At 33.3% G+C, this 26,093-nt stretch overlaps 2 protein-coding genes across 5 annotated transcripts; both read left to right on the top strand.

The window, feature by feature from the left end:
- Positions 1-47: 47 nt before the first annotated feature.
- Positions 48-15,750, top strand: LOC135122254 (uncharacterized). 4 transcript variants are annotated; one of them, XM_064046456.1, is made up of 5 exons: positions 50-611; positions 663-1,265; positions 6,934-7,200; positions 9,721-9,960; positions 14,448-15,748. In XM_064046456.1, exons 2-5 carry the CDS (start codon positions 696-698, stop codon positions 15,177-15,179), a joined length of 1,809 nt encoding a protein of 602 aa, XP_063902526.1. In that variant the 5' UTR covers positions 50-611; positions 663-695; the 3' UTR covers positions 15,180-15,748. The 4 variants fall into 4 exon arrangements, with proteins under 4 accessions (XP_063902533.1, XP_063902526.1, XP_063902529.1 ...); XM_064046459.1 differs by having other exon boundaries at positions 6,934-7,086; positions 14,448-15,747; XM_064046463.1 differs by lacking the exon at positions 9,721-9,960 and having other exon boundaries at positions 48-611; positions 14,448-15,750.
- Positions 15,751-22,271: 6,521 nt separating this feature from the next.
- On the top strand, positions 22,272-25,871 carry Golgin97 (Golgin 97). The gene is made up of 7 exons (XM_064046448.1): positions 22,272-22,868; positions 22,925-23,142; positions 23,568-23,828; positions 23,890-24,135; positions 24,546-24,760; positions 24,815-25,043; positions 25,094-25,871. Exons 1-7 carry the CDS (start codon positions 22,493-22,495, stop codon positions 25,487-25,489), a joined length of 1,941 nt encoding a protein of 646 aa, XP_063902518.1. The 5' UTR covers positions 22,272-22,492; the 3' UTR covers positions 25,490-25,871.
- The last annotated feature ends 222 nt before the right edge of the window (positions 25,872-26,093 follow it).

Below are 26,093 nucleotides of genomic sequence, written 5' to 3'. Positions count from 1 at the left end.
ATATTCCGGTTCAACCTGCTTCGGCCAATTCCACAGGTATCCCGAATTTTGAATTTGGCGCGCTATCATATGTTTTGAAGTTTGTTCGTTCGGTCGCTAAAGCAAAAATTGCAACAATCAAATTTGACACATTTTTGGAAATGTGGCAACGTTACCGACGAGAAAATAGTGTGCTTTTTACCTGAAAGTAATACCTTTGAACCCCAGTTGGATAAAACCCATATAGGACAAGTCTTCTCGTTGCAATTGCAGAGCAGATCGCGAAAAAAGTGGGGACGGAGCGAACAAAGCTGCATTCTGCAGTGTGATTCCCGAATGGTTGAGTGTCAGAATTGTTTTGCTGAATGTTGAATGGTTAGGTGTTATTCGGTGTTCAGGTCAAGACGTTCGCTTCCACCTGCGACGTTCGTGGGCCCCAATAATCAGGTGTTGCGGTTGTGGTGTCTGTGCCTAACACAAGTGCTGCTGTCAATGGGCATCTCCTTTTGGTCATTTTGCCCACCAGAAGCAGCATCGACTGTCGAGGAGAGCGGTGTCCAGTTCCTCTCGCTGTGAATGGAAGTGTTATCCTTCTGGTGCGCCTTCCTGCTATGATCTTGGATGCGTTGGATGTGAGTGGGATATAGGTTATGTCACAGTTGTTAACCATCATGCCCTTTCAGAAGTGTGCTTTGTAACATCAATGTTTTCTGGAGATGGTGTGTAAAGAGGATGTTTTATTATGGTTTAAGGACTTGGAGGGTTATAAAAGAATAGATGTACTGTACGAACTGCTAAATATGTGCATTCCTTTCGAACTCCGTTTCCTGGGGAGCTGCATTGAAGAGATTGGTAAACACACGTACCAAGAACTGCGCGGACCAGCCATAAATGCCAACGACTTAGATAGACTGTCCAAAGATACCTCATTTACTCAAGGTCTCTTAGATGAAACTGTTCGGCATCGAGTGTTAGTTTATTTATCTTTGCTAGCGTCAAGGAACTATAGTGTTGCCAACTGGCTTTACAAAAATGTATTACGGACAGACTGGTTAGAAGATTGTATAGTGAAAGGAAATCTAAAGGATGAGAACGTTCAGAGTGAATTTTTGTTGTTGTTTGTTATGGCTTTGCACCATCCAGCTTTTACTTTCGAACAAAAGCTTTATTTTAATACTATACTCACTCAACTTATCGAATTTAGGGAAGCTAAAAAGAGGAACTCGCCCAAACCTAGTGGTTATGGATACCCTCCAGGATTTGGGTACCCTACAGTCAAAACGATGGTGAGAGCTGTTTTTAAGTACATATCGAGCTGTTCATTTAAATTATTGTGTTTGAAGAAGTAAGCATTTTTTTTTTTTTTTAGTTTGTTTTTAGTGTAGTTACAACATATAATTCAAATATTTTTCTTTCAGAAAACGTTTTAAAGCGTTAAACATTGTACCACTAATTCAACAGTATGTTTTAAAACAAAATTTTAAATTTTAAAAGATTGTCACGCGCTCCCTTGATCTTGTTTGATCTTTTTACATGTTATATTTACCTAAAAAAACATGTCAATTATTAAGTGTTAAATTATTCTTTTTGTTTTGTTTTTGATAATTATTGATAAAACAAAAAAAAAAGTTCTATCATAAGATAAGTGATCCTAACGTGCCTAATGGAGCTAATAAAACAACATCTACCTGCAACAATATTAATTTTATTTAATAAATATATAATATATATTAATATGCAATATAAATATAATTTAAAAAATGTTTAAAATGAGGTAGAAATTAATCATTTAACGTAATTCATTCCATTAACGACTAGATAGATATCTTTGATCATGTGATGCTATACATATAATCTCATATATTTTTTTGCACCCAGTTTTTTTTAACATTTTGACGCAACTGCAAAAAGTAATATCAATAAAAGTTATTGTAGGTATTCGGTTTTAAAATCTTTGTTAAAAATGTCACATAGAATTTTCATTTCTTTAATTGGTAATTAAATTTTGTATTTAATTTTATTGGTAGTTTATTCCTATTTGTGAAGCTTTTAGTTACAATCGTTTTTTTTTTATTTGAATAAAAATTGAATTTGATATAAATTTATAAAAATATGTATATATAAAGTTACAGGTAACCAAAAACTGAACATAAAGGAGCTGTAATTGCATGGTGTAAATAAACGCTAAACTCATTCGAGTCTTACTAGGACTTTTGAATTTAATTAGTTAACAAAATTTTCTAAAGTTAATGTTTATCAAACAATACGAGTTTTTTTCTTTTTTTTCTGTTTATTCCAATACACCGTTTTTAAAAATAAGGAAGATTTTGTGTATCTAAATCAAAACACTAACTACAGACTCATAAGGTATCCTACAATTACTATTACATAACTGCATTTCATAACATGATTCGATGATTGGACATAATTTATAAAATAAGAAAAGATCTATTATACCGTGTTACGATATGATTTTTAGAATATCTGTTTATTATGATAATATAAAATTATTGTCGTAAGTAGTAATCTAATTGTTGACTTATCATTTTATTGCAAAATCTGTTTTTTTTCCTTATATTTATTTTTATGTTTATTTTGATCGCGAATAGTTAATAATTATAATTCATCAATTAGTTCATCTTAGATACTTTTCAGTTGTATTATTATTTCAGGGTTGATATTTCTTAAACTATATTATTTACTGTAGTATTTTCCATTATATTTGTTTCTGATTGTAAATGATATGAATTTAAATCAAACCGGTTAATGTAGCCGTCGTTTTGAAATGAACACGTCTTTCAAAAATGAAGCAGGTTATTTTTTATTGAATTTGTGACATTTGATACGGGAAGTGCAATCTGGACAAGTTTTTCTAAAGAGTATATATCCATTCAATAACTTTTGTTCATGAGCTTTTATTCTCATCAAAAAACGTCGGCTATTGTAATGTATTACATATATTAGCATTATGTATTAGTGATCAATCAGTTAAGTAGCCCCTGGAGGAACTTTTTGATAACAGTAATCTAAATTTTAAATTATCAACAATTTTTAAAGAAGACATTTTTAACGTTTAAAAATTTGTTTGACCGTTTTGTTGTATTACAGTTACATTATCTAAATCTTTAAGTTATTAATTTTATTGTACCTTATCAATCATAATACTATAAAGATTGATAGATGATCAGTTAGAATTTATTATCTTTGGAATGTTCACCATGCATTCTGGATATCCAAATAAATAATCAAAAAAATAGGTAATTTAAAACACCTGTGTATTTTTTACTATCAGTGATGTGTACACATCCACGTAATTAATTTTTTATCAATAAGGAAAAACTCTAATGATATGTACAAAAATTATGTCAGAATATGTAAAATATTTTTCATGGTAGGAGTATTTGCCGTGAAAATTTAATATATATTGCTCTTACATAAATGCGCTAGGCAATAAATTAAAGTGTTTGTCCAGTGGAGAAAGTAATTTAGTCGAAATAACTGGCATAATTTATAATTATGAATGTAAATTCTGACATATAGCATTTTGTTGTGTAAAAGCACCTTAAACAATTAACTTTGAAAAACGTCAGCATTGATTTGACCGTAGGTTGAAAGCAGTTTGTAAATCCAGTGTAGTACATAAAATACAAGCAGTTTCTTTGAAATAGCTCCCAGCAACATAATGTTTTACAGCAAGCGGGCACGAATCGAAAATGTACTATTCAGTTTTTGGTGTATTCAATTCAAATTCTTGCGAAATTGTCTATTGTGGATTTTAAAAAAGACGTTTCTCTTTGTCTTTGAAAATTTGTAGAAATGACTATAACATACTGTGAATTAGTGTTAGAATTGTTTATTAGAGAAATTATCATTACGTTTTAATAATTTGATATTTTGTGTTGCAAACACTGACAACGCCAGTAGCACCAATTGCTAAGTACAAGTGTCTTACAAAAAACTCGCAGGTATATATCTGGAGAACTGATTCGATTACCAAATTGAAATTTTGAAAATGACGTAGCTTTTAGATTAAAAAGTAATCCTAATTTGTTATTATATTTCTTTAGACGGCATCCTACATTTTATAATGGAGTCGTAGGGAATTTTAAATCATGGTTACAATGATGAACATACCCGGATTTTATTGGTATCCTACATTGACAAAACTAAAAAGTTTTAATTTGTACATGGCTAACCGCCCCAGTCGGGGGTCAGTAATTTTATGAACAGTAAAGATTACATCAAATTTTATTTAAATATGTATTGTAAAATGTTGTAGACCGACAGATGAAGGGCATTAAAACCCGGAACTATTGATTCATAAATAGTAAAAGATTCAGTAAGAAAGCGTTTTAATTTTTTTTTTTATAAATTAATTAAAAATAATATAACTATGCTAAATCATAAATAATGTAGGTATTATTAGCGTAAAAACTATTTTTTTATTAAAGTAGAGTAACAAAACATTTTTGTAAATCTTCAATAATAAGTACATACTTTGAAAATTAATTCTATCGCAATTCGTCGGTACTGGATGAACTTTTCTACACATTTTACGTATTTTTTGATAATGAAAGATAAAGTAAATTAAGTATGTTATACGAAGTTTACGATCGCGACGTCCTACACTAAAGATGTACGAAATTAGGGTTCTGTTTCAACTAAAAACGATGGCGTTTGCAGAATTTTAATATCTCAAATCATTCTGTAGATATATACATGTCCGCGCTATTTTGTAGGGAGACACCGTGTAATATACAATAGTATCAGTCAGTGACAATTTGATATTTTTTACATTTAATTTTGTTTATTCATTTATTACAGTACTTTACATAATAGATTAGTAGATTAGTTTACTTATTTTTGTTGTGTAGTAATACATTCTATGTATTTACATATATTCAGTGGTTTTTTAATGCATCGGTGCGTTGTTTGTCCATCAGCTGACCTAATATTATTTCAATATATTGTGAGTTAATTTTTCCAAATTTGTTTGCATTGAATATATTTTCGATAGTTTGAGTCAGATTGACTTCAGAAGTAGGTACAATGCGACCGAAAATCATCCTTAGCAAAGTCACCTTTCGTTATAATGTTGCCTGTCGGTTATTGACTCTATTTATCGTCTTCTAATATATATTGACAATTAAAATATAAATATTCGATCTGATACAGATACATGCGATATTTAAGTAAGTAATAAATAAGTCCCATTTATCTTCATTCTGTCGTTATTTGTTGTAGAAATAATTATTGAAATAATCGTTACCACGATAGATAGTCGTTTGTTCAATTTACCAGTGGTTGATAAATTTGGGCCTCAAAATATAAAACTGTTGGGACTTTTTTTAAATGTTTTGTTGTTACTCATATATTCTGTAGTTGTTGTTTTTTCACATTGAAAGGGGGCCCTGAACAGCAGACTGGCAAGCACACGCTCATCATCATTAATGAAAATTACTTATATGTAATGTAAGACCAAACTTTATATTTTGAAAAAGTTCTATAATATAATTGATAATCCCATATTTGTTGGGTTGAATATTTAAAAAAACAAAAAGTATGTTTGTTTTCTATATACATACATTTTTTTGTAGATATCATTAGATAATGCTAAAAAGCTTTTGTCGTGTGAACCTCAAACCTTACGTCCATTATTGGATTAGGTTTTTATTTTATATTACATTACAGTATTTTGTATTGTAAAATCAACAAAAAACTGCTGCTTACAGTGGAAAATGAGAAACAGCTAAAATCCTCAGTCAACTAGAAAACAATTTTTTCAGTCGTACGATATTATCGTTTGAAATAATAGCTTAATTTAAATAATAATAATTATTATTAGTATATTGATAAATTGAGAATAACATGACACGAGTTTTTTGTGCAGACTAAAATCTAATTCATAGATCACATGAACCGAAGAGTATCCCGTCAAATTAAAAGTTTTGTATACGTTTTTTAAACAATTGGTATTTTCGTTGTCAATAAATGTTAATATTCTGATTGGGTTGCAACAAAAAGAAATAGGAGGAATATATTCAAACTAGCTGTATAATAAGATTAATTCACATAAATGTGTGAAAAGTGCATCTTTTAAAAAATATGCCACCTGTGCCACTAATTCGTTTTTAAGTTAAAACTTATGTTTTTTAGAATTGTATTACCTCTCATTTTTCAAGATTATATTTTATTAAAAAAGTTTTATCTACTCGAAGCCACTAAATTTTATGGCTTATATATAAGTTATGTATTAGAGTTGTAAATTGTCAGTATCAAAATAGTTGAAATTTTTGAGACAATTAAATACAATTAATTACCCATATTTTTCTTCCATACTACGTTTTTCATTTTTCTCTTTGGTTTTGTCAAAAGTTGTATGCTGTGGTACGGGAAAATTGGTGTTGTTTTTACTTAGCAAGCAATATTTCTTCCATTAATGAAGATGTAGATATGAAACATGACACTTCCTAGTTTCTTGTCTTTTAGTCTAGAATATATAATTATGCAATAATCATGCAAAATGTGGTTTAGTTATGAACAGGGTTATTAATAACGTGCAAATATTTAATCGATATAATGAATTTAATTGCTCCGATTTTTTTTTAAATTGCTGCTACGTGACACTTAATAAAACGTAACGTAATAAAAAAATAGAAAATACCAAATACTTCTGTGTGTTCACGTTTAGTAGAAATCATCTCTGCCTACTATCCAGTATTGCATTAAACTTAGCTTTTATGTATTTAATCAAGAGACATCCTCTGTTAAATAAAATCAGAGCCAGTTTTACGTGCATTGCTCATTTTTTTTTGTTCTTAAGAATAAAATTTTTGTTGCCACGCATGATGGATATTGCATTTATTGACAAGTTTTCTAATTCTCACTCTAGTAAAAATACCACCTAGAGTCGGTATTCAGCTAATGTATCTTACTATATTTTTATAATGTCAGAATACTCAAGAAGTTCCAATTATCCCCGTAAAGTCATCAATTATCCCGTGCGGTGACGATGGTCTCCACCAACAGCCTCCGTGTCTTCCTCCTTGTCAACCAACCCAGGAATTCTTATGGGGTATTCCTGGATTTCCATGTGGAGCTCCGGAGGTAAGAAGAAAAGAAAACTCAGTTCTTTTCATCACCACGTTTCATCAATCAAATTACTCCAAAACTAGTACCTGCATAGGAAACAAATTATACGATAGAAAATCTGCGAAAAAGGTATTACATATGAAAATCATAAACTTGATCATAGCGCTTTTGGTTTTGCTTTTTACTATTTTTTGAAGAGGCTATTATTTGATATCAAGTGACAAAACAAAATTATTGAATAAGTTTGTAATTTTTTTAAATAATAACCACATACATGGTACGATGAAAATTGACAATTATCGGACGAAAAAATGATGTGTAACCATTTTCCCTAATTACAATTGCTTAAATCATTGTAAAATGTCGTTAAGTAACTTGTCAGTTTCGTATTATGGTGTTAAGGAAACAATAATCTTTTCAAAAAAGTTAAAAAAGAGGGTGGTCTTTAAAAGACAAGCGTCCTCTGCATTTTTTGTGAGAGCATATGTTCTACGATTAAATGTATGTTTTTAAATCCACTTAATACTAATAATAACAATAATAACTTTGTTATCATTTTCGTTAATGTAGATAATTACTTAATCTTAATACTGTAATGATAAAACTCTTCTTTCAACGCTGATGATTTCCAATTCAGCTGTGGGTTTTTTGATAATAATAATAATAATAATAATAAGAATAATAATCACCTTATCATCATTATCATAATTTTATACAAATTATAATGCAAAATTAATACTACATGTCTTTCATGCTGGTTCAATGTCCCTCTCAAATGTTTCCCTTGTTTGATGTTTGTTGTTCGCTCCTGCTGACCAACATTTTCACCTGCTGTAGTTTCCTAGCACACGATTTTTTTCTATATTTATGTCCATTAATGTTGTCCTCTTTCTTTTCTCGGTACATTTTTGTAGAAATTCCAGTAATAACTTCGTTTCGCTTGATTATTTCTCGTCGATTGTTCTGTTTAGTCACTCCTACCTAAAGTAAGCTTTTTTATGTATTTTTACATTACTCAACATTTGGTTTTTCCACCCTTGTACACTTTTTATTTTTTAATCACGTTGTTCTCCTTTACATATTTTATTCAAACTTCTTACGTAAACTTTATAATTAGGGTACCATCATAAATTTCAAAATAACCTAGTCCCTGACTAATTTTAAGTTAATCAAACATTTCCCTCATTTTCTCTATTTCAGTCACAATCATTGTCATTATCATCCATAACCATCAATATCCAAACTTTTCCCCTTCCGAGAATTATCTTCGTTCTACCTACTAAATTTTTTCCTAATATAACCGTTGCTTGTATACAAGCTGTGTCAATCAAAATTGTTTCAAAACCACAGCCGATAAAAGAAACAAATACACAACGAAATTTGTTTAATAAAAATATTATAAAAATGTTTTGCGGAAAATTAAATTAGCTTTTGTTTCTTAAATGGGAGTACTTTATTGCTTAATAATAATTGTTGATTAAAAAACGATATTAATGTAATGCAAAAAAAATATATGTAATGTTGTTTAAGTCCTGAACAAACACATCATCCTTAAATGATTATTATTTTAAAATTTTAAATGAATCAGTTCTGAATGTATTATGTCTCTGATGTAAATTTTGTGTTCTTAATCAAAAAGGTCATGCTATGATGCCCTTAGATCTACTTTACTTCGCAGATTCTTTATCGTACAATTTGTTTCTTATGTAGGCAGTAGTTTTGAAGTAATTTTGACCAGTTATCGAGTCGAAACACCCTGCGCACAGCGAAGAGACTCGGGTTCGGTCAGTGAACAACTTTCCAGCTTTCTCTCTACAATTTTTTACTAACTCTTTATCGCTCATGGTGAAGATAGGGTTTATAAACCTTTTTCTCCATTCATCTGGAAATCTTTTTCCTTTCCATACTGATTTAACACATTGCCTTAATCTCTACGGTTCTTTTGTTTCGTACTTCTATACATCATTTACAACTGGTCCATCTTTGGGTCTTTTGCTTGTTATAATTTTTATTTATTGTTATAAGCACGGTTGCTCAGTTTTTTCTGGGCGCCTATTATTCTCTTCTTGTTTTCTGTATCTATTAACCATATTTTCTTGCTGTCCTTTCTGTCAACTTCTTCTATTTTTTGTTGTTTTAACGTATTTGTTTTCATTTTTCCTTTTTCCCTCCATTATTTTTTCACTTCTTTTTCCGCCCACGTATCTACATAACTTCAAAAAAATGTTGAAATAGTCGGCTCAACGTTTTTTTGCAGTTTCCTCTTTTTTAAGTTTGATTACTCTCTTAACCCTTCCTCTACTTTCTTGTTCTTATTCTGAGATTCTCCTTTCCACCATCCGTTTGTTTTACCTTTAGTTTTACTTGACTCAAGAGTACACTATGCGAAGTTGCACGATTTTCTTTAAACTTACGAATATTCTAGAACTTTTCAACAATAAAAGCGTATAATTTTTGGGCTCACTAGTTCATTTTGGCAGTTTTCAAAATATAACAGTCATGTAGACAAAGTTTACGGGAAATACTAGTTTATTGTCAATAGTATCAAATTCTAACAGTCGGTTACTTTTTTTTTTCTATGCAGATAATAGTTTAAAGTGAAACAATTGATCAACTTAATGGAACACGTATAATTTACTTTTGTTTTAGGTGCCGCCACCATTTCCTCTGCCTACTGTATCACCCCTAGTCAGCGAATCAACTTCACCCAATCATAGTCGAAGTACCTCACCACACCGAATAGTCACTTTACGATCAACGCCGATGCCACCTCCTCAACCACCCCGGCCGATCGATACTATACCAACGCAGTTACCTATTGACACGCTCTCTTCAAACAATTTTCCATTTCTTCACCCCACTGAAAACGTTAAAATAGCCGACGAAGATGTAAGTTATAACGTTCTAAGATTTTGCTCTTTAACGACTAATTTCTCATACCTTGGTAGGTAGAAAAAAAGTAGTGTAGTTTAGATGGCCAAAATTTTAACTGGGAATTTTGTAGTTTTGCGTTATAGAAATTGGATTTCGTTCTTTTAGTATTGTATGACCAGAAATATTCTGCCGATTCGGCCTCGAGCGTCTATTGACTTTCATTAATTTTTATGACAGTTTAAGCGCCCACCGTTGTAAACTTGTCTACTTACCCCATAAACTTTAAATACGTATAGACTTGCTATCACCTTAAATTCTAGTGTGTTTTGTGGAAGCAGTTGCGTACACAGGAAACGCCGCCATTGCTGGTACTTTTCTGTCAACTCCAAACTCTGACTCTACTTAAACTATAACCGGGACTATCTCAGTTTTCGTTTTCGCGTTTTTTTTTTTTGTGTCAACAGAAGGTGACAATCGGCTGGCAACAGATGATTTAGTTTTTTATTATAAAGCACTGAATTCGTTTATAAACTATCCGATTGGTTATTGTTTCATTGACGGAATAAGTGCAGAAATAAAAACTCTTCTCTTAATATAATATCTACAAAAACTCCAACAAACGGGAATAATTTATAGCTGCCATTACTTGTGATGTTTGTTCAGCAAATCTGGAGGCATTTTCTAATTTCATCAACTTTGAGAAGTATAGGTTTATATTTATTTTATCAATTTGACAATTTTTTTGACGCGACAGAAATAACTAGAGTGAGTCGCATTTTAATAAATTAATAAAATTAATTTTAAGCAAATATTTAAAACTGCGAATGAGGCATTCATCTTGATTAAAAACAGAAATGATAAGAGGAGAAAATATTCGACAAAAATATATTAAACTGATTTTGTTTAAAGGCAATAATAAATATATTTAAAGTCTCTGACTTACCCCGACCTCTGTCTTGAGCGTAGAATCGTACTTGACTTTAACAGGAGTGTTAACGTAAAAATTGTCGAACATAAAGAATACACACTTGCTAGAAATTTATTAAATTTTTATTCACTATCATCACTACTATCATCATCAAAATTAATAATTAATTCCTGTATTAACCGATCTCTATAAAATTTTTCTATATAATAAATTAATAATTATTTTTTGCACATGGTGGTGATGCTGACGACGGAGGAATGAATTTATATTACTCCTATATCAGATAGTGGTGTTATTTCTTTTGAAATTCTACTATTTTTGGTAGTTTTTTAAGTGTAAGTGTGGAAAAATAAAATAAATTTTTCGTGTCCTTTTTTCGAAGAAGTCCTCTTTTTTTCAAAGGCGAAAAACAGAATAAAACACAAGTACGCTTCACACGACAAACGACAAGAACAACATAATTCATGTGCATAACTTCAGGTACTGACTGTATTGTTTAGGCCTTAGTTTCCAATAATGAACTCTTCTGAGAATTAAAGAAACCGAAGGTATCCAGCTAATGGCATACTTACTTAGAAACTTGTAAACACACTTGTCTTGGCAATTGTTAAGCAATGTTCGAGAACAACAACAGCAACATAGGCCTGTAAGCCTGTAAAATTTAAATGTTAAAAACCTGTTTTTTTTTAATAACTGTTTTGCATATTTGTTGTATTGCTAATTACGAATTTGGACATCATTTTTGCTATAGCGTAAGGTATATTAAAAAAAAAACGAAAAAGTAAAATTTAAGAGATGCACATTGTTAAAGAAAAATTAGATATTTATTTTTTATATGTACTTTTATTCAGCTACTAAAAATCTTTGTGAAATCGTTATCGTTTCTCATGACTCATGATGCAATGCACTTCAAATATTATTTCAAACTCTGAAACCCTACTATCGTATTTTTTTGCAAGGTCATAACTAGAGCCAGGGGGTCGAAATTTAAACGCTGCGAATTGACCCCTACTCCGGCAGACCAGTGGCTTGCAGCCGACGTTACGTATCGCGAAGAAAATGTCAGTTGATGATTTTAAAATCCATATTCACGAAATAAGAGTAATAATAATTCTAATAATGTTCTGGAAAGCAAGACGCGTGCAAGGCAAGGCTGAAGCGATCGGCACTGCGGGCCGATAGTGGGGGTAAATAAATTTCGACCGCCCAGCTCTAGCCATAACATATATGGATTTTTTTTTTATTTTTTTTTTATTTTTTTTTTTAACAATATGATGGCAATTCTTAAATATTTTTACAATAATTGGCACTCCAAAAAGTATCACATTCATCTGTTTATTTTAAGATAGGTTTTTCAAACCAAGCCTGTGTAATTAATCAAATACTATTTCAGTTTTTATCACGTGTGTTGTAGAAGCAATTATCAAAGTTCTTTATTTTGCGGATATTCCCCATGACAAAATTTTCATTACGGTCCATCTCGACAAACCCTTTTCCAACCATCTGGACTGGGGTAAGTTTACAAAGGTGTGCGGTTAAGCCGTCATAAAAATTTGAGAAAGTCAATTGACGATTAAGGCCGAATCCGCACAATATTTCTAGTCCTACATTGGCGTTAATCATACGCTCCTTAATTGTAATTGTTATATACAGAAACATTGATCGTGCAAATTCCATTTTTGATACCTTACTGAAAACATATATACAACATGTGGGTCCGATAATTTTCCAAACTAAACATTAATATCGCAAATGTGTTAAAAAAATTTGACTGTTAGCTCTTGAGGTTTTTCTGTGTCCCAGTACTAATAGTGATGCCAATTTACAATACTATTATTATATATTGGATTATCAAGTCTTTTAAACGTTGATTTAAAGGAATCAAGTTTCATTGTTCCTAAACTATTTCGGAGATTACTGTAGTTGTTTCTTGTGATATTTGTCTAGTGAAAATGTGGGGACCACTTAGTTTAACTCTTTTAGGAGACCAACAATGCATTGCTTATGTGTTAAAGTCGGTTTTTTTGGAAAAGTGGAGTTTTTTTTAAATCGAAACTCTTAAACTTTTTGTCAAAATTCCAAATATGTACATATATAAAAAAAAAAACAACTGACTGGAAAGTTTATAGGTATATTCATTTTCAGGACCATTGTTTTGCACTTCCTTGATTTATTAAACTTGTCAAGACAAAATCAGGTGGTAGGATTTCAGTCCTTAAAAAAATACTTAAAAGGAAATTGGCGTTTTCGAAATAGTTAATTTTTATTTTTTATTTATTTTTTTTTTTTAAACACCCTTAAAACACTACCTGATCACGAAAATTACACTGAAATGTTGTGCAAATATCTATGTAGTTTAAGACATATTTGCATTTACGTGGTGTAATTTTGTAGGCAGGCAAGGCTTATTTTTTCATGAAATGTAGGGTTATTAAGGCGCACTTATTTGGTTGGCTATATCATAAACGAAACGTTGTCTGAAGACTAAAACCGCAACGTAATGAATTAAACTAAAATAAATGTGTTTTGGTTTTTGAGTGTTTGTACAAGAAACAAATGTGTAATTTATATAATTCATTTTTCGAGAAACCACAGAGACTTAAACTAGGTAATAGCCATGGATGAAAGACTGCTAATTGTTTCTTGGATATGTCGTTAAAATATATACTATCCATTTGAGTCGGACCATTTGCATTTACATCACTACCAATTTTTGGGTTTACAGCGTAGGGACTAAACTTATTTAGGTGGAATTTGGTGTTTGGGTTATAGATTAAAGGCTTGCTATAAACATAGGCAATAAGTAAACCACAGAAATGAAAAAAAAAAATATAGGGGAGTTTTTTTTTTTCAATTTAAAAAACCATCGATCTAGATTTGCCTATCCGCATTCTCAAATTATTAGTCCAAGTAGGAACCGTAAAATCACAATGTTCATTTCTGATAAGCTGAAACTTTTAAAAAAGCGAGTATATACCGTGACAATACTCAAGCACTAGGGTAAGGGCTTTGCTTTTGGGTATTTTGATGAGATGGTCAGGCGGGGTTCTCTTTCGGACTAAATTCTATATATTTACTTAGCTCACGACATGAAAGCATCTAATTGGTGCCAAATTTTAGAGCTCGTGGATTGGCTAACGAAATCCCAGTTTGATACGTAGGTAACTCAAACAATTTTTTTTGGGACACTGTTCGTGATTGTGATCGAGACGGATAAATTTAATGCTAAATTACAGATTTTTAATTTCTTTATTGTAATAATATCGGATAATCCATTTTTGACAAATGAGCATAAATATTACATTATCAATATTTTTTTATTGTTTTAAAAATAATAGCATAATAATATAAGAAATTATTCATTAAAGTAACTTTGGCTCTGGAAGTAAAAAGAGAATTTGGAGTATATTGTGGTTTATTATTTTTTTGAAAAATATAAGTGTTGCACAAACTCAAGGAAAGATGTATGGTCAGGGTGTTGTAACAAAATGCCGCCCACAGAAATGTTTGAGCTTGTCAGAATTACATATTTTGTAATTATTTTTTTACTAATGTATAAATTTTTAAATTTCAGTTGAACTCTATACCAGAGGAGAAACTGTTAGAAGGGTCGTGGATGCCTCCCCACATAAAAGAGGTGAAGCAGCCCAACGGTATTCGATTCGGCGTCTGTCCTACCAAGAACAACCCGCGACAATTCGTAGAACAGTTCCAGGCATTGAGTATAGACGGCGAAAATTCGTTGCATCGTTCAAACTCGTCCAGCAGCAGCAGCTTAAATCAAACGCCACCGGAAACGCCGGCCGCAACGCCTCACTCGACGCAGGCGTCGCAGTGTCCTGTGCGAGGGGGTGACAAACCGCGCGTGAATGGTATGCCAACATTTGTAACGGCAGGCGGGCCAACGCCGGGTCTGCCCATTTGCGACACGACGTCGCCGCCGCCGCCGCAGCCGCCAACGCAAACCTTCAATAACTGCTCCACTGTGCCTTACACCACTTACTCGCCGTTCACCGCCATACCCAGCAGGTCGATATTCCCTTACACACAGCCATACAGGCCGCCGTTCACCACCCACTTTCCATCCTACCAGACCAACGACAACTCGTATCAGGCCTACACCCTCCCCCTCATGCCATTTATTTATTCCAGTCAGTTCCCGCATAGGAACCCAAACTGCTATAATTGCGGCGCGATGGGCCACTCCGGACAAGACTGCACAGGCCAAAACATCGAGGATATCACTCAGAAAAAGACTTATACGATCGAGTTTGCGGCCCCGCCACTTCCTGACGCTGATAAATGATAGTGTTTTTATGTGTGTAATTGTTTTTGTAGTTATTCTCAACAGTGATTTGGACAGTTACCGTACTGCTTACGAGACAGTGATTTTGTAATATAGGAAGAAAATGTATTATTTGTAAAAATCTCATGCTTCAAGATTTTTTTTGTTGAATCATGGCCTGCAATCATAGCGTCGAACTGATCGTTCGCCGACATGATCTGAACTATACGATGGTGGTACGTGCGATTCTATGCAGATATTGTTGCAGTTATTTTTATCAGTTTATTATACAGTCTCAAATTTTTACGTCCGCTTTTTTGTGGTTTTAAATTTATTAGTACAACTTACAGTAGCGAATTATTTTTCATTTGTAATACATGTGTACTTACTTCATATGGTGAAGTTCCATTTTAGACTTTTTAAATTATTTTATTTAGACATTTGCCACAATATTTATAAGGAACTGAAAATATTTATTAATTTTGTTATTTTTGTTTTGAATTTGTTACTACCTTTTTAAACTATCACTGATTGTCCTAAATATATTGTTCTGTATATTGTCATGATTTTACTGTACATAGTGACTAGTTATTACATAGTTAATATTAAATATTGATATATTTATAATACAATCAGCATCTGACTGAAAGTTTATTTGAAAGTAATTAAAAAAAAATAAAGATTTTCTAACAAGGTTGTTTTTTCTGTATAATTTAAAATCGTCTGCCATTTCTTTTTCTAACGATTGCCCTGGTAAGAGGGCCTAATCCAATATGTTAGAACGCCAACACATTAGTCAACGTAACTAAAGGAGGTGATGCGCACTAGATTAGATTAAAAATTGGATTTCAAGAGGGTTTATATAGGGCTACGCACGTCCTTTCCACACTACGACCAACAAGTCTGATCTGCTGTTGTGAGAGACGCTTCTTCTAGTGTGAACTTAAGACACTTAGCTCCCTTGCAAAGTTAGCTAGCCCCTTAGGAACTGTATCAGTTACCTGAAAGTACGTTAGTTTCGTCCCTCCCAAATGTTGTAGCCTTTTGCGAGATAGGCCATCGCCGCTGTTTCTACAGCAGATCCACACACTCGACACGTCCTAATCTCGGTTTTTCCCATTTTTACGAGATGATTTCGTAGAGGGCCGATCTGTTATTAGTCTTAGCTCATTCTTAATCAAATTGAGAAGCTTTTTAGTCTTTCACATGTTGTTAGCCTGGAACTTTTTCCAGTGGGATTATTTTTCCCTTTTTTCCCACTCATAAATTTCAGAAGTCAAGTGGGCTTTGGTTAGCCCACAGTAGGGTTCTGCACCAATGAAGAGAGCTTTCGCACCTTTTTTAGCAAGGGTGTCCGTTATTTCGTTTCCTTCCATTCCCTCATGTCCTGGCACCCAGCACAGAGTAACGCTATTTTTGCTATAGCCAGTTGGTTGAGACGTTGTTTACAATCCCAGGCCGTTTTAGAAGTACAGGAAGGTGTCGCTAAAGCTCTTAGAGCCTAAAGCCTGGTTGTCCAACATTATATAAATCTTAGTGCTTTTGAGACTCTCTTGTGCGCAGAGATTTATAGCAGAATGTCTGCTTGTAGAATCGTGGGGGTGTTACCTAAAGGTAAGGATTTCCTGCATTTAGGATCATATATCTATATCTTACTTCCTTGCTCCTTTTTTGATCCGTCTGTATACCAAATAAATGAGTACATACTTTGGCAGTTGAGTTAGAAACGGTTTGACCTCATGGTGGCGAATTATCGCCATTTCAACGGTCGCCCCGAAATCAAATTCAACTGGCATCAAATCCAATAGCATGATCATCGATTCCTTTGGAATTTCGTCGAGTATCTTGATGTAACCTACTATATCTCCAGATTTTAGGTATTTTGTTTGTAAAGTCCTTAAAGCGCTCAATACTGCTTCCCTTCTAACAAAAAGGTGTAGACGGAGCAAATCTAGCATTACCTCTAGGGCTGCCGTGGTGGTGGAGTGCATAGTCCCCGTTATGCCAAGACAATCTAGTTTTACACTGTCTGCAATTTAGTTTTTATCCACCATATCATTGATGCATAGGGGACAATAGGTTTAATAACCGTCAAGTATGACCAATAGATCATCTTTGGCTTTAGATCCCATGTCTTACTAAAAAGTTGGCAGGCGACATGTTCACAATGCCGCTGTTGTTTTTGTAAGAATTTTGTTTACGTGAGTATTCCAAGTTAGTCTCTTATCCAGCATTACTCCCAGATATTTGACTTCCTCAGGAAACTGTAATGTTTTTCCCTTTTAATTAATACGATCAAGTCATCTGCATCACGCAAGACGTAGAAGCCGCTAAGCTTAACTATCAGATTGTCAACAACAAGTAACCACAGCAGAGGTCACAAAACTCCGCCTTGACACATCCCTAACGCCAGTTTTTATGATTCGGTCACTTAATATTGATTTAATCCAATTGATTGTTGAGGTTGGACTTCCTTTACGTTAAGCAGTTCTTTCGATGAGTTCCCAGGAGGTATTATCAAATGCATCCTCTACGTCAATGAATATTCCCAGAGTAGCTTTTTTCTCCACATGTCTTTTCAATGTTTTTGATTAAACAATATAAAGCGTTAACTGTGCCTGGTCAATGGACAAACTGATTTCCATGTAGAGCGATCTCCTTGAGAACTCTTTCACTAATGTAGTTGTCAAAAATTTTCTCCACAGTTTTTGGGAGAAAGGAGGTAAGGCTAATGGAGCGGTATGATTTGGCCTGTTCGGGACGTCTTCTTCCCGTTTTGGGAAGCTTAGCTTTAAAAATTGTTTTCAGGCGGAGTACTATAATTTATCTACTGCCCTTTGAGGCACTGCTTGAAAAAATGCATATAGGCCTGGCGATTTAATTCTTTTAACGGTAAAAATATTATCTAATAGGGTTTTGCCTTTTTTAGTAGGGCGTGATGCGACCCCTACGGGCATTATTTCAGCCTGAGTACGAACGTGTTCGTAGGATTTTGATCCAGGGAAGTGAGTTTCTAACAGAACCCTCAAGCTTTCTCCTAGATTTGTTTTGAATGAGGCCTACATCAAAACCCCCTTTGGCAAACTTCCGACAAAGCACGCTCGAAGCTGCTTTTGCATGTTGGAAGTTAATCTAGAGGAATCCCAGTCTAGTCTTCATTGTGACTTTGGTTTGGGTTTTTTAAGGACGCTCTCCTTCCCCGTTTTCTTAGGCACCTGTTTTCCTTTAGAATTTGCCTTGGGTTGTGCCGTGGTTTTTGAAGCTTTGGGCTTAGGGTTTTGGGTAGTTTTCACCGGCTTTAACTTTTCGCTTTTGGTCTTGTCAGCAGATGATGCTGGAGTCTGAGACTCTGGAGGTCCCTGCTGTGGTTGCAGGTTGTCTAGTTGCCTCCACTTCCTGAGCCTTCTTGGCTTTGCGTCTACTCGGCCTTAGTTGAACTTTGCCGAACCTGTAGTTTACAAAATGGTCGATCCTTTTCAGCTTTTCTGTTGACTGGGGGTCAGCAGAAAAAGTAAGCTCGAGTGCTCAATGAGTTTCAGGATTCTCTCATTTGAGTAGTCCTGACTGCCGGGTATGGTTATTAGGATTTCAATGTGAGACATTTCTGCCACCTCCATCACCTTGAGTGATGCCCCGTCCCAGGGTTTAATATGACCCCCTCTGCCTCTTAGCCACTGTGCAGTGGTTTGGTCGTCAGAGATTAAGGACAGCCACCCTAGTCTGTGGTTTGTGCTTAGAAAAAAGAGCTTTACTTCAGCTCCTTTTTCCAGCTCCACCATCTTGTCCACGATCGACGCTTGTACCCTGTACGGCCTTGAGTTGGTCCATTGGCAGAAGCTTTTGTGGAAAGTCATTTGGTATGATTCCTATCCTTATGCCAGAGGGATTAGCCTCTGGCTTTTTTACCTTTTTTGTTTCATAGCTGTCAGGAGTATCACCTTCATCCTTCAGATTGGACCCTTTTGGATCTTTTACTGGAGATTTCGTTCTTGAGTTCTTTAGGGATCGGCTGTTTTGCCTTCTCTAGCGCCTCTTCTTTGGAGGCCCCCTTGCTGAGAAGGTATTTCGACCTTTTCCTAATAGCAGGGCTACGTAGTCGAGGCCTCTGGTCTTTTAACTTAAGAGCCTTGAGGGCTTTGTTGACGTCTTCGTCGATGCTTTAACATATTATTCACTGTTGTAGGTATAGTGCGGATTAACTGAATGAGTAGTTAGGGAAAGAAAGTCACCCAATAGCAGAGCTCCGCATGCTATAGGAAGTTTTTTTTTTAATATTTCTATATTTTATAGAAATTAGTATCTTAATCAAACCAAATAAGGATAACTTTGTAGGATTGTATATATTTTCTTTCTTTAATTATAAATCAAAAAATCAACACTACAGACGGATGAAGTAGCATTTTTTCTATAACATAAAAAAATTATTGCAAACCAATGCATGTTTGGCTTTATTTTAACAGAAGTACAAACATCACTTTCGAGCGAAATATTTGCCAGTGCGGATCCCTCTTAAACACGATGCGCCAGGTTCCTGCAAGTCCGCATATTAGTGACCAATCTTACCCCAAATAGTGTTGTTAAATTGACTGCAGTTTGTAATCCAGCTGCAGTTGCGGTGAAAAATATCTGAAGCCAAGGCCACCATGGGGGGTTATGCAATTTTCAGTCAAGTGGGATCACAATTTCAACTTGCTATCACCCTGATTTTCGATATCAAAGAACTTTTTTATGTAATCAACTAATCACCTTTGACGACATTTGAGATTAAAGCTTCACCGGTAGTAGTCGTCTGTGACAAAGTTATTATAAGTATTTCCATTTTTTGCTATATGGTATTTTGCCAGTTTTTATCAAGTGACGTATATCAGCAAAAACATTTGTATTTATCCCACTTTCAACTTCGAAAGAGATTCTTCTTTCTGTTCGGTTCACACAAATATTCAGTGGACCCACATGGTTTTATTATTTGATCCCTTGTTCAAAGTTAAAGCACGTATATGTAAATAAACCTACACTGGTGACGGCAGTTATTGCTGGGCAAATGAACTCTTTTACTAGCAGTTCTGAAGTAAAAGGACCAGTAAATTCCTAAAATTTGCTTCCAGTTGGTATTTAATCCACGTAACAATACCTCATCATCTAATGTTACATTTCCTACAAACAAGGAAGCGTATTTGTCAAAATTTGCCCTATTCGAAATGTTCATTGCATCCATCATAATTTGACAATCCCTTTCGTTTCTTGATAGAACAGAAACAATATACAGTAAACTCTACTATGACGTCATAGGCGTCTAAACAGTTTGCACATTTTTTAACGATTTCTATGTTCTAATGGAATGTGACCATGAACTACAACAGACTAGAGAGGGTGAGTTTCATTTTGATGTTTCTATCAATAATATCTTTAACATTTTAAATTATTTAAAATTTAAACTGTAATGATCTAGATAAAGCTGATGAAAACAGTTAAAGGATATAGGAATATAATTTAAAAAACTGTAATTTTCAAAGGTAGAACTTCACTATAACTTTAATCAAATTTTAACCTAATTTTTGAGTAGATTCGATATCACCGAATTTCCTATGTGTCTCCATGTGTGAACCAGAGGGTATTATAATCTCCTTCAATTTCTATTTTATACGTCTCGGTTATATGCAACTTTTGTCTAGGTTACCTCCGTTTCTGCTTGTTCAATATATGTTTTGTACACAGGTATTTAAAAATGTATTTATTTAATAAATCATGAACCTATTTAGTAAAAAACATCTAAACAGAAACGATCCACATAGCACATTTGATAACAATATGCCAATCGTGATTTTTATGAAATTACCCTAACCGGCAAAAACCGATCATCCTGAAATACCTATTTCGCAAAACCGCTTTAATTAAAAATTATTAATTAAACTACAGTGATGGTTATTCTATTAAAGAACCATTCATTATTGTTGACGCAGGATGTACAAGTTGGCTAAAAAAGAGCCAAATAAATACAGAATTAAATTTAATCTAATAAGAAAGTAACAAAACTAGTGCAAATACGATATTTTCTTAATTAAAATAAAAGCATTTTTAATGGACTTCCTGATAATTATTAATAGCGTGTATGTCTTCATCGAGCTTGAATTACTTACATCATTCAACCGTCGTATCGTGGTTCCTATTGAGTTTAGTAAATTGGATTTTGTTTACTCAAATTTGAGATATTGCTTCAAATTCTTCCTGAAGGACCAACTGTAGCTGTTAAAGAGTCGCTGGACACAACTGCTGAAGCGCGACGAATACATCTGTGGAGTCGATCCCACAAACATTCAATAGAACCAACATCCAGGCTTCCGGCTGGACAATCAAGCCTTCGAATGCCAATCTCACCCAAAAATTTAGTCACAATTCGTGTAGCATGTAGTCTGGGGTTGTCCAGGCCATCTTCAATAAAATGAGACAATGGGACGACGGCTTCTTGAAGAATATCTTCAACATATCGTTTTTATTATATACCTTCATAAAATATTTTTTAATATTAGTAATATTCTTTTTAATATCTAAGTATTTCAAAATTTAGAATTAAAAATCGTACTTTTAATTTATGAGCTACAACTTTGCTTGGTTTTTTCACATCAGTCGCAATACGATTCTAATTAAATGTCAACAAAAGTTACAAATAGAAATGCTATTTAGTATTTACTAAAACTGGTTGGAACCAGTGAATTATTATTTATCTTTTGCCTCATTTTAGAATTTCCTTGCCCCGCAAAACTGGTCGTATCAACCTATTAGGGATTGCAATTAACTGATGGCATCAAACAGGGGAATCCATGAAATAAATTACACTGATGAAATGCGGGAAATTAAAAATGAAAATTTTAACCGTGAAATTTGAAATAATTAATCTAAATTCGCAGACAGACAAAACGAAGCAAGCACACTTATTCCGAGGGGCACTTTTAGAACAGGGATCGAATAAACGCCCCAAAACCCCAAACACTATTGAACGTTGGTGTCATTATCGCATATTTTTAGCCGTTCTTTACGTCGTGTTTGCGATTACTAATAACATTTTACGTTTACGTACGTGTTGGCTAACCTGCTATGTAGTACGTCATCATTTTTTTGACACAACACCACGCCTGTCACTGTCACCTGTCGGAGAACATTGTTACTTGAAAGTTTTCTAATAAATCGTCAATAAATACGTGTAAATGTGAGTACCTTATTACTTTGCCAATAAAAATTCCACCTGTGTTCACTAACTGTTAAAATACACCGTTTTTTATAAATCGTCCACGCTTATAATGCCTATAAACTTTCAATAAGGTTTTGAACAGTGAAAAATGTTTGCATCTTTAAAAAATAAAATCCGTGAAGAAACTGGCAGCGATTTATCAAAATTAACAGCAAAGATAACATCATCTACAGTCCAAAGAATTGATTCATTACGGGGGCGTTCTCATCAAGGCTCGTCATCAAGTATTAACTCTATTGTATCATCAGATGGTGTTAAAGAAGACGGCACAATTGAACCAGAAGAATTGAAAAAGCGTTTACTAAAGATCGAAGCAGAGTTTGTCAAGAAATTGGATCAGAAGGAGTTAGAGTGGAGGGAAATATTAGCTGAAAAGGATAAACGATTACAAAGTTTGGAAAAGGAAAAGGATGAAGCCCTGAAACAAGTCCATGTATTAAGAGAAACATTAAAGAATGCAGAAGGTTTGTCTCGTTTTTTGTAAACATATGTTGTCTCTTAACATCGTGTTTTTAAACAGAATATAAACAAAGGCTAGTGGAACATCAAGAGGATAAAGAACAGATGGAAAATCTTCAAACTCAGGAATTAAGTAAAGTAAAACATTTAGTTTTATTACGTGATCAAGAGTTAGCTGAAAAAACAACATCCTTAAAAGATGCTAATTTGCACCTAGAAAAACTAAGAAATGAAGTTTCTAGACTAAGACGACAGGAAGAACAGTTGAGTGATTTACAGGTAATAAAACGCGATCATTTTGTAGTGCTTATTCATGTACACTCTGGAAATTGAACACAAAGAAAAGGACTGGCAGTGTGATTTAAATTTTGACTGATTATAAATTAGTTCACAAATTTTAAGTCACCTTTAAGCTGGTATTTTTCATTGTTTGATACATAAGTGCGCTGAATGAAATTTGAAAATTATCCTGTTACCACAACTATTGATTAGTAATCTCATTGTGGTTGTTTATTTAATTCGTGTTTTGAAATTTATTGTACAGATTTTATGTTGAAGTGTTTATTTTCTGTTATTGAGGGAGTTTGCACTTGTTTTATTATTTTATTTGGTGAGCTTGGAGCAATCACAGGTATGTGCTTTTGGCTTTTATGTTATATTTCTTTCATTATAATTTATTTTTCACCTCTGCTTTTAAATTTTAGGATGATTTAGAATCTCTAAGACATTCCAGCTCAAGAGATTTGGCTGCTTTGGCCACAGAATTGGCAAAAAGTGAAGAAGAGAGGCGACATTTATCTGATTTGGTTGTCGTTTTAAGGCAAAGAGTAGCAAATGAAACTTCAGATGATGAACATATCACATCAGAAAGACGCCTTTTGGAGCAAAGACTTGAAGAAGCTCATTTACATTTAGCTGACATCAAAACTTCATGGAGTGATAAAATCGCCTCTTTAGAAACTCAGGTAGTGACATAATTTATATTGAATTGTTAAAGTTTCTGTTTTATTATTTTTTAATATTCAGGTGGGTCGTTTAAGTCGACAAGCAGCTGAAGAGGGAACTGAAAGGCGAAGGGCTGTCCAAGAAAAGGAGAAACTTGAAGAAAAAGTTAGACAAATGGAAGCTGAATTGGAATGTAATAGATTAGACTTAAATAATAAAGAAACAAAAATTAAGAGGTTGACAATGGATGTTGAAGAACTGTCCATTGAAATAAAAGCTCTCCGATCTGAAAGTGAAGAGGAAGTTACATTCCTCAGGACGCAACTTGTGAGTTACAATAAGTAAATCCAAGTGGGGACGCTTTTTATTTCCTTCACCAATTATAATTTTGCCAGTATTTATTTATATATATATTTTTTTCTTGTATTTTATCAGTATTATTTAATCATGTGTATTTTACATTTCTATTTACCCCATGGGCGTACTATTTTTAACAGCCACATATTTTTTAACACTGCTTTTGGGTTATATATATGTACTTCTATCTTTGCAACTATTCATATTATGTTTTTTAGTTTCTTTACTTTGTTACACAATAAACACTTTCCATAGTATTTTGATTTTTTAATGCTTAATGTTATCCTTTTATATGATGTTTAAGAAAATCCACATCCTGTTTCCATATTATGTTACCACTATGTGCACTAATGTTAATAGTTGGTACATTTTTTTTTTAGCAAGACGCTGTTACAGAAGTGAAGGTGGTACGGAAAAATTTAGAAAATACTGAAAGTGAATTAGATAAAACAGGAGAAGAGTGCAGTAAGTTGAAATTATCAGTTGATTCTGAACATGAAGCAAACAGTTCACTGCGACAGTTAATAACGAAATTGGAAAAAGAACTAGGCGAAGAAAAGACAAATTCACTAAATGTACAGAAAACGTTGTCAAGGTGATTTGTGAGTTTCACCTGCAAATTATAATGCTTAATTTGTTTATTTTATAGGGTGACCGCTGAAAAAAACACAGCACTTCTACGGAATGCGGAAATATCCCAGCAGATGGAGCTAGTGAAACAAGAAAAAAGACGCCAAGAGAGTGAGATGACTGATCTTCTTAATAAAGTTGTTCAGCTTGAAGACGAAAATAAAAAACATATTGAAGTGAAAGTGTTAGAGCAAGAATTAAGAAACAGTGTAACAGAACTAGAAGAGCAGCTTTCAGAGAAAAATAAGGTAATTACCGTAAAACTGTATTTTTTATGTATTCGCTATGATTTTTGTAGAATATTAAAACGCTCCAGTTGCGGTTAGCTGACATGAAAAAGACGTTACAGCAAGAATTACGAACGCCAGGTAATCCCAATTATCATAGTGACTTATTGGATAATTCAGCAGCTATTCTCACTCCCAGTCAAGTGTTGACAAAAGGTTTTCCTAGTGTGGTGAGACGTGATGAAGATGATGTTAATTTTAAATATTTAAAACATGTAGTTATTAAATTTTTGACAAGTAGGGAATATGAAGCTCAACATTTAACCAAAGCAATAGCAACCTTACTTAAATTCACAGCTGATGAAGAGAAATTAGTTAATGATACATTGGAATGGAAAAGATCATGGTTTGGTAGTAGGCCAAAACTAGGAAGTGGCCAAAAAGCCAGAGCTATTCCACATAGCTGATGGTTGCTTTAATTTTCTTTTCTATGCTTATGTGATATGACATTATAAACTAAATTGACCATTCCAGTGGTATATGCAGGAACACAAGGCTTTTTTTATTTTTGGATATGTAAATCTTCCATTTTTGTTTAGAGGATCGAGTTTGCACTGGCTTTTTCATTTTACTGAATTGATTTATCTACAGAGGTATAGTTATTATAATTTTTGACAAACTGTTAGACAAAGTATTAAATAAAAGCAAATGCCCAGTTTAGAATATAGTTGTACAAAAGTGTAAATAAATCAGACAACTTTTGTTGTAAAACTAAAGTATGGATGCTTTGTAATAATTAATGCCTGTATTTATTTCTGAAATTTAAATATAAAAAATATTTTAAAGACTGAATAATTTGAAGTTTCATTCTTTCGTGTGTTTTGATACAATAGTCATGCACCTTAGACTCTGTTTTTAAATGATCGCAGTGCCTTTTTTTAAGTTTAAATTTCTTTACTAAAAAGAATCTGTTATGTACTGATGGATAAACTGTATGGGAGATGATTGAATTAATTTGCAAAAAAAATCTTTTGATATACATAAATGTTTATGAAGAGTTGGATAGTTGTA

This window comes from Zophobas morio, unplaced genomic scaffold (genome assembly GCF_036711695.1).
Source record: "Zophobas morio isolate AGI-343-1 ecotype UQ-CSIRO unplaced genomic scaffold, CSIRO_AGI_Zmor_V1 ptg000005l, whole genome shotgun sequence".
NCBI lineage: Eukaryota > Metazoa > Arthropoda > Insecta > Coleoptera > Tenebrionidae > Zophobas > Zophobas morio.
Note: the sequence above shows the minus strand (reverse complement) of the source record. Positions and strands in the feature narration are given on the sequence as shown.

What these genes read in the sequence shown, in the direction of transcription:
- LOC135122254 (XM_064046456.1), top strand. Translation starts at nt 696, where the DNA reads ATGGTGTGTAAAGAGGATGTTTTATTATGGTTTAAGGACTTGGAGGGT. An exon ending in ACCCTACAGTCAAAACGATG is followed by an intron (nt 1,266 to 6,933) that starts GTGAGAGCTGTT and finishes TTATAATGTCAG; the next exon opens with AATACTCAAGAAGTTCCAAT. An exon ending in ATAGAAAATCTGCGAAAAAG is followed by an intron (nt 7,201 to 9,720) that starts GTATTACATATG and finishes CTTTTGTTTTAG; the next exon opens with GTGCCGCCACCATTTCCTCT.
- Golgin97 (XM_064046448.1), top strand. Translation starts at nt 22,493, where the DNA reads ATGTTTGCATCTTTAAAAAATAAAATCCGTGAAGAAACTGGCAGCGAT. An exon ending in CATTCCTCAGGACGCAACTT is followed by an intron (nt 24,136 to 24,545) that starts GTGAGTTACAAT and finishes TTTTTTTTTTAG; the next exon opens with CAAGACGCTGTTACAGAAGT. An exon ending in GTACAGAAAACGTTGTCAAG is followed by an intron (nt 24,761 to 24,814) that starts GTGATTTGTGAG and finishes TTTATTTTATAG; the next exon opens with GGTGACCGCTGAAAAAAACA.